Below are 8458 nucleotides of genomic sequence, written 5' to 3'. Positions count from 1 at the left end.
GGTCAGTCGTAGTTTGAAGTTTTACATTTCCTCGTTGAAATCATCAGACAGCTGAACACGTCAGTTATGCATGGCACACTGCAAGGCAGGATTAGAGTTACACACATCCTGCATGCCACGCACTTTCGCGGGTAGCAACAAGCACGCAGCACACACATGGCATGGGGCTCAGTGTAACTCCTTGAAAAGCTTGCATCAGAAAAAGTTGTTATTATCCAGTAGTCAGATATTTGCTTTTACTATATGTAGTCTTATTTTTTTGGAGGGGGGGAGGGGGTTCAATAGTCATTATTATCCGTTAGTTGTCATTCATCATATATTTTAAATATTGTTGTAGTTTTGTTTGTTTGTTTGTTTGTTTTGTTGTAGGTTATATAAGTCAAGTAATGTAGACCTTACTTTGGTAAGGCAAACTGTGCCAGATAGTACTGTATCTGAGTAATGTGTACAAAACATAATTATTAGGGAACACACTCCACAAATTATGCAAAACAAAAGCTCAATTTGACATTTCTTTATTTTGTGTTTGTGTACGTATTTCTTAATGCATATTTGGGAAACACAAAGTACTCCTTTGGATTACATAAAAATCCCAAATTGCATGTTAAATTGCCATCCTGATTAAATTAGTCATCATTTGTTTCTCTGTCTGAAGAGGCCAAGAAGACTGTTCCCATGACGCCACACTGGCTCTGTGATGTGCCAAACCAGGCATCATCTTCTCATGGAAATTTAAGTAACAGAGTGCACCAACAGTCCTATGTAAACAACACATTGATGAACATGGGTGAAAATAGCATGTTCTACTGTCTCAGGACCCAAAGAAAATCAGCCACTGGGTTTTACACCCCAAAAAATATTGTAAACTTACACATACAAATTTTAAAAGAGACCAATTTGATCACCATTACTTTTATATACACCCACTCTCACAACATAAATAAAGGACAATTAATAGGATTTACTTTGAGGGTCTTTATCGCTGCAGACAAATCAGTGGACCAAGTAGCAGTGAAAACGAGTTGGCAACTCAAGTTTAATATGAACTGTTTAGGCTGTTGTGGGGGAAATGCTATGCCGGTATTGTCAGTACACTTGGTCCCCCTGGCATGGCAAGTCCTAACAATGACACTAAAAGGTACAATCGGCAGTGTTCTGTCCTGAAACGTTAACACTGTTTCTCTTTCCTCACCCAACTTCCTTCATGACCGGACAATATTTGGTGAAGCACTCGACTACTTGTCGAATTGTCCGATTTACACGTTTTATAAATCTGAATTGGGACATAACCTGTTAGGTCTCTGTCTGGATTTAGGAGGAATCCACAGCTCATATGGTGCTCTGGCAAGTTTGAAGAGAACTCAAGGACTATGGGGGCCTCTTGCATAACCATGGAGGTCCAACTTTATCACTCCCGTATCACATTCCGCCACCCGTGTTGCCAAACATGAGGTATCTCTTCCACAACGTGGTGAAACCTAGAGTGTATATGGTGGCTCCCAAGGCTTTGTAGGTTTTTGAATCAGTGCACTGTTAGGTTTAGTTGGGTGGGGGTTGGAAAGTGTAGCCATTTCAGACGTTTGAGAATCACTACCAGAGTAAAAAAAAATCACGTTTTATATTCAAAACGGCCCTGAAATCCCTGCAAGGCTTTCCCAAATGAGAGGTGGCGGTTATTCTCTACTCCCATTTACCTGCTGCAATGCTGCTATTGGTGGTTCGAAACAACATTGTTGTAAACTGTTTTGTTTGGGACTGGATGACTGCAAATGGCAGCCATTTTGGGCGGAACCAGCAGGGATTGATATGGCCATAATAAAAACAATAAAGTACATTGACAATAACATTCCAGATAATTACATCAACCTTTAAAACAGGATTGAAGATGTTCAAGTATGTTGATGTTCATTCCCCAAATAATGCTATGCTTATTTGCTAAAAAGATTTACATTGTGACAGTTGTCCGTGACCCCTCACCTACTAAAAGCGAGAGACAGGCTGAGTAAGTCGCCCAAGCTAGGGTTGCAGGGAAGGGTTAGGGGTGAGGGATATGAAACACATTTTGGGTCGAAGATAGAGATACGATGTAAAGTAAGTCTGTCTAACCCTGCTCCTGGAAGACTACCCTGTCAGTTTCCAATCCAACCCAAATTGTAACAAACATGATACAGCTTGTCAACCAACTAATCACTAAAAATCAAGTGTGCTGGATAAGAGTTGTAATTCTAATCCACAGGACAGTAGGGACACAAAGTTGGGCAGCCCTACAGATGATGGATAGTAAAAGGTCTTGGAAACGGGTAGGTCTGTATTTGAGGTTGAGGTAAGGAGGCAGTGTCCCTCATTGAGGGACTCTGAATCCATAAGGGTTGCCAGGGGCACTGAGGAGAAAACAGACGATAATATATTTCTTTCTCTCCCTACTGTTCCCTATGAACCGCACAAAACTGCAGTTTCATTTGCAGCTTATCATATATGCCAGTTCGACATTCTACAGAGACATCAATTTGAAAGTAAAATAGCCACTAGTGATCCCATTGGCTTTTCTCCACCTTGTGGCTGCGCTTTGGGTGTGTAGCTGCCTTATCAGGTGGTGGGGGGGGGTGGGTGGGGAGGATGATGGTGTGTGGTCGCCTTAGGCAGAGTAGATGTTGTAAGGCGTGTATCCTAGCAGAAACTCCCCCACGCCTACAAAGTACATGACCTGGGCTATTCCGAACAGAGGGGCGATGACAAACGCCCTGCAGCCTGCGCCCTTCAGGAACGCTCCTGGACCCTCCTTCTTCAATATCTTACTGCAGAGACACAGACAACCAGGGAGTCAATCACTGTCGACAAGGAACAAAGTAAACATTTGTGTTCCGGGGGGGAGGGGGGGGCGGGGGGGGGGGGGGTGTACCTGATGCAGTCTACCACTCCGCCGTAGGTCTCCTCATTGGCTCCCTTGCTCAGCGACTGGAGCCTGGTTTTGATCACTGAGGTAAACAAGAAAACCACAACAAGGCCAGGTCAACGACAAAACGTCGGGACGCAAACTAGTTGACACTCTCCTTTTTTTTGCCATATTTGTTTTGGTTGCAGTTCGGCCCTGCTTACCGTCGCAAGGGTTGACCGCCACGGCGGCAGTCGACCCGGCCAAGCAGCCAGACAGGAAGGACCAGTAGAAAGGAACGCTGGTGTCCTGGGACGAGCGCTCACCCAGCTGGTTCAGGTGGGCGAAGAGCGGGAAATAGACCACCGAGAACGGAATGTCCCTGACGTACACACACAGACAGGCAGAATGGAGAGAGAGAGACACACAGAGACAGGCAGAATGGAGAGAGAGAGACACACACAGAGACAGGCAGAATGGAGAGAGAGAGACACACACAGACAGGCAGAATAGAGAGAGAGAGCCACACAGAGAGTGAGAAAGGGACAACATCCTAAAACCACAGAAACACAAATCCCAGAGACACAAAGTACTCTAGCTAGTACTCTGGTAGCTGCACAACCCTGTTCTTTCTGAGCATGTTGTCCTGTAACCCCACCCACCTCATTCTACTAATTAGCTGGTTTACAAGCTAAATCATGTGTGTTACAACCCACGTTGGAATGAAAACCTACAGGAGGGTAAATCTCCAGGTGAAGGATTTGACAGCATTGTTTACTACAGAATGCATCAGGAGTCAGGCTGTCTTATCAAACACAAATTTCTCCTGCCGGGGGATCACAAAAGTGGCATCTTCTGATCTCACATCACCCACGCACTCTTAGAGGATCTACAAGGGATTCCTCCCCCCCACCCTTCCTTTCCTCCTCCCTCCTCCCCTCCTCCCCTCCTCCCCTCCTCCTCCCTCCTCCCCTCCCCTTCCCTCCCCTCCTCCTCCCTCCCCACCTTCCTCACCTCATCAGGGTGGCCCCCAGCCCCTGGTATAGGCCTGTGATGCCCTTGGTTCTCAGCAGCTCCCTGGTGATCTGGGTGGCCGACGCTCGCAGCACCTGGGGAGCGGGGCCGGCCGTGTACGAGCGTCTCAGAACGGCGTTGGCTCCTCCCACCTTCAGGACGGGCACCATGTTGGGCATGACTCTCTGCTGCGCCACTGTTTGTAGAGAGAGAGGGGGGGTAAGAGGGGCGTGTTCAGCTGGACCCAGCACTTCAAACCATGGGCTGTGGGATCACCGTCACAGTATGCATCTCATCCCTGATCGGTAGCTACGACAGTAGGGGGACTATAATACTAAACTAGAATTTTCCCTGATGTTCGTCTGGAGCCAAAATGGCGTCCGGCTTCCTCACCAAGCCTGCCGGCATCTTGCAGCTGGATCTTCAGCATCTCCATGGGGGTGGTGATGATGACCTGGCACATCCCTGCTCCACATCCCGCCAGCATCTCTTTGGAGACCGTCAGCCTGCCACTGAAACACACACATTGATATGAGTGGGTACATTAGACACAGCTGTACATGCAGCAGTCGGTCAAGTCTATTCAAGTATTGTGAATATTTTGCTTACCCGTCTTTACTAAGCTGATGGCGGAAGAAGTCGTTGGCGGCCAGTTTGATGGCCTTCTCTGGGGTCACCAGGGTAAGGTTCACTGCAGCTCCTAGAAAACACCAGAAAAAGTCAGTCTAACCAGATATTTACACTGAGGGTGCTTAGCACAAATATTGCAGATGTATTGACTTCAGGTTTTGACAAACTTTGATGAAAAAATACTAATTTCTCATCTTTTTATATTCTTGGACAGTTTAGACCAGTGGTTCTCAAAATTTTTCTTTCAGGACATAATTTCAAGAATGATATCCTCTTACTATAGAATTACACTACTCCATACACCTGAGGGTCATGTTCTATAGTTTGAGAACCACTGCTTTAGACAAACTAGGCTAAACATCAATGCATGGGCGAGAATCTGTTTGACGGTGTTAATGATTCACAGAATGAGGGAAGACAGAGAACAGGCAGAGAGATAAATTAAGCACTAATGCTAGACTACGGAAAGGGGGGGGATTTAAAAGAAGAGTGTAATAACATGTAGTAATAACATGTGTTCAGAGAGAAAACATAGACTTAGAACAGCAGAGGACAGCAATATAGAAAAAATACATTGTTTGCCTTTAGTGGGGGCTGTGCCATTATGGCTAGCCTCAACTGGCCATGGGCTTCTAGTTAATCTGCAACATGAAGAACAGGGATGCAAACAACACACAGAGTAGCATTTGACACTGAGACCCGTGAGAGTTCTTTTCTTTAAAACCACACAAGCACAGAACAGATCAACTCACAGGCCTCTTGCAAACATGTCTAACACGTCAAACCCTATCCTTGTTCAACCCCAAACTCGCAGCCAACACATCTCAAAGTCATTCAATGCAGGGTGATGGGGGGAGGGGGGCAGGAGGGTTACTGACACCTGAGTCATACCCCACCAGACCTGTCGAGGCAGGTTAGCCTGGAGGCTGTATTATCTACAATAAATACCATACCGTTATCAGCCAACGTTTTATCAACTTTGATTCCTTTAAAAGCTGTAGGGACATGTCTATTTTTGCCGTTGACTGTACAAAGTCAAACCTATCTTGTGTTAATGTGCCTAAAGCTTAGTTCTAGCATGACTGGACTTAATGCTGTACTGTTGCAGGTAATGGTCGACGTCAAATAGATATTCCAAACTGAGAGAAATCCGGACACAGAAAATGAGCCCAGCTTAGAATCTCACCTCTGTACATTCCAAAGTAGCCCTCTGATCTCACCGTCTTCATGAGACAGTCCATCCTGAGAAAGGGAAGAGAGGATTACAACCTATTTTGAGGGAAACCAACTCGGCTTAAGAACCTTGCAACCAAAAGAAAAACCATAATCCATACAAATACAGATAGACCCCTTCATACAACAACATTTAAATAAAGTTGTGTTGTCCTATGGAAATTGGATCATGGTCAGGTGAAGAGACACACCCAGTTTCTAGAAAAATTCCTATTACTGAGAAAGGCTTGTGCTATACATACCAGTCAGCAAAACAGGTTTTGACGAAAAAGTGTTGAAGAAAAGGAGACATTAGCTTTCAGAAAACCCGTTCCCAAGCCTTCTTTCTAAAGGGTAATGAGGTCATGTGTGCTTGTGTGGTCTCACATGTTCTTATAGAGCGGCTGCCCACATCGTTGGTTCTGCAGACGAGTCTTGGCCAGGTCGATGGGGAACACACAAGTGACTCCTACTATGCCTGCTATCCCCCCGTTGATCAGTTTGGCTGGGAGGCTGCAAACACACACACACATTTCATTTTACATTACATTTAGTCATTTAGCAGACGCTCTTATCCAGAGCGACTTACAGTAAGTACAGAGACATTCCCCCCAGGTAGGGTGAAGTGCCTTGCCCAAGGACACAACGTCATTGCCTGGCGGGGAATCGAACCGGCAACCTCTGATTACTAGCCCAATTCCCTAACCGCTCAGACACCTGACTCCCTCCTTTCAAATACCAAAACATTCCCATTGTCCTAGCAGAAACAGTCACTAACATGATTGTCAACAATGGCAAAGAAACGAACGACAAAGAAAAGTACAGACTGACATGCACTTTGTCCAAAAAAAGCATCCTAATTCTTTATTTGTCTATTAGACTGATCCTGTCTACATTAAAATGTAGACATAGACTACTGGACACTGTGTTGGAAGGTGAGTGTTTATGTGTGCATGGATATATATGCATGTGTTTTGTGCCTGCAGCCTAAGTGACATGCCCCTACATTCCAAAATAACTAGCAAGAGCTTTCACTGTATAGAACCCCCCAGACAAATTTAGCCACACGTGTGTTTATTAACCCCTTGTGTCCCAAAAGTTGTTTTCTGATTGATAGCAAACTAAATTCAATTCACATAAATTCAGTGTCATTATCCAATAGATTTCCACACAGTGATTAGCATTTTCTTACTTTGACCGATAGATCGATGCCTGCTGAAATGACCACAAACAGGGGACCTACCTGATCTGTTGCTGGGCCATGGTGCTAGTCCTGTGAGTTGGGAAGACAGGAGATCCGGGGTGTTTCTGGGGAGGCTGGAGACTGAGGCTGAGCGTGTGGTCACTGGAGGAGGAGAGCAGGCAGCAGATTCCCCAGGAGTTACTGAGAAAGGCAGAGTGAAGAGAGTTGCACAGTTATATATATAGTCCTGCTAGCATGCCCCAGTGCTGCCAGCAGTCCTGGGCCTGCACAGGACACTCCCCCTCTCCACTCCCCTCCTACTGACACAGCCAGCAGGTTGAGATGAGAAGCCTTCTTTCTCAGAATACACAATGAACACACACCCACACAAAGTAGATCCAAGGCAATTTAAATGCCAAATACCCTAACACTATAATTATGTAAAACCCAAACCTGTTCAGACAAGAAACTGGTAAAAGTCGAACTTAAAGCTAAAGGCTGTGCAGGGTGGTTTGTGGAGTACATTTCAGAATTACTTTTAATAATAACTTTTATTATTATATATAGTTTTTTCATCTTTTTGTAAAGCAACAGTCTTTTGAAGGTTATTATAACAGTACCATCCACGAGTTAACAGCTTTTAAAAAGGGTTAGATGTTAGTTTAGATATTAGGGTTAGTTATAATCTTGTGTGTTACATTTTTATATGAGTATGGGGGCATGGGGGGCCTCCCATACCTATGTAGACAATAAACCAATATTTTTACACATTCAGATTTTTCTCACCCTTCTGTATTCATGTTATCATCCTGTTGAGGGATCATGAGCTCATTTTCTCAGCCTCATTCATTTAAGGTGAAGAGGTATCTCTTTTTTCATTCACAGTCTATATCAGTTTTTTCTCCCCCACGCTGAGGGGGGGACAAGGTCAGCTCTCTCAGCCTCCCTGATGGAATACACACGCCGGGATCCACATTTACATCATTATTGTTGATGTCATGTTCCACAGGTCCTATACAATGGTAACAACAACACAGTGGTTGTCATTATTGCTCCCACGCATTGCGTTCGTCAAGTCTGTTTTCCCCAGTCCCAGATGGGTGGACTTGGGCCCCCCATCAGATCGCCTCTGTATCTCTAACCCCCCCCCCTCTCTCTCTCTCTCTCTCTCTCTCTCTCTCTCTCTCTCTCTCTCTCTCTCTCTCTCTCTCTCTCTCTCTCTCCCACTGCACAAACACCTTAAGCCCACAATACCAGAAGCACAATTAGCAGCCCCACTGCTACATGGAAATGGAGGAAAAAGGACACCTTGGTTTGGGACATCTTGATCTGTACGTGGTAGGCTGCCATGATCCGGTGGTAGAGACATCCTTTCAACTTCTCTACAGTCTCACAGGTGTACATCCCAGCATTCGCCTTGGTGGCATCCAGGGTGTAGAGCCCGTTGTCTTGGACACTGTGCTTGGAACTCGGCTGGAGAGGTTGCCTAGCAGAGTGCCAGCTTACCTGTGCCAGTTTGGAGTGCCTGCATGGCAAATATACTGTGT

At 45.4% G+C, this 8458-nt stretch overlaps 1 protein-coding gene across 1 annotated transcript; it reads right to left on the bottom strand.

The window, feature by feature from the left end:
* Positions 1-499: 499 nt before the first annotated feature.
* On the bottom strand, positions 500-7251 carry LOC136945909 (mitochondrial glutamate carrier 1-like). The gene is made up of 9 exons (XM_067240031.1): positions 6972-7251; positions 6116-6241; positions 5703-5758; positions 4496-4586; positions 4280-4398; positions 3887-4082; positions 3097-3254; positions 2900-2975; positions 500-2795 (listed from the first exon to the last, which is right to left on the bottom strand). Exons 1-9 carry the CDS (start codon positions 6989-6991, stop codon positions 2636-2638), a joined length of 1002 nt encoding a protein of 333 aa, XP_067096132.1. The 5' UTR covers positions 6992-7251; the 3' UTR covers positions 500-2635.
* Positions 7252-8458: the final 1207 nt, after the last annotated feature.

Source organism: Osmerus mordax, chromosome 7 (genome assembly GCF_038355195.1).
Source record: "Osmerus mordax isolate fOsmMor3 chromosome 7, fOsmMor3.pri, whole genome shotgun sequence".
NCBI lineage: Eukaryota > Metazoa > Chordata > Actinopteri > Osmeriformes > Osmeridae > Osmerus > Osmerus mordax.
This window is presented reverse-complemented; position numbering and strand designations above follow the sequence as displayed.

Excerpts from the sequence above, each read along its gene's own strand:
- LOC136945909 (XM_067240031.1), bottom strand. The coding sequence starts at position 6,991 with ATGGCCCAGCAACAGATCAG. Across the intron at positions 5,759-6,115 it reads CAGCCGCTCTATAAGAACAT|GATGGACTGTCTCATGAAGA; the intron begins GTGAGACCACAC and ends TCCCTTTCTCAG. Across the intron at positions 4,587-5,702 it reads CTACTTTGGAATGTACAGAG|GAGCTGCAGTGAACCTTACC; the intron begins GTGAGATTCTAA and ends GGTGTTTTCTAG.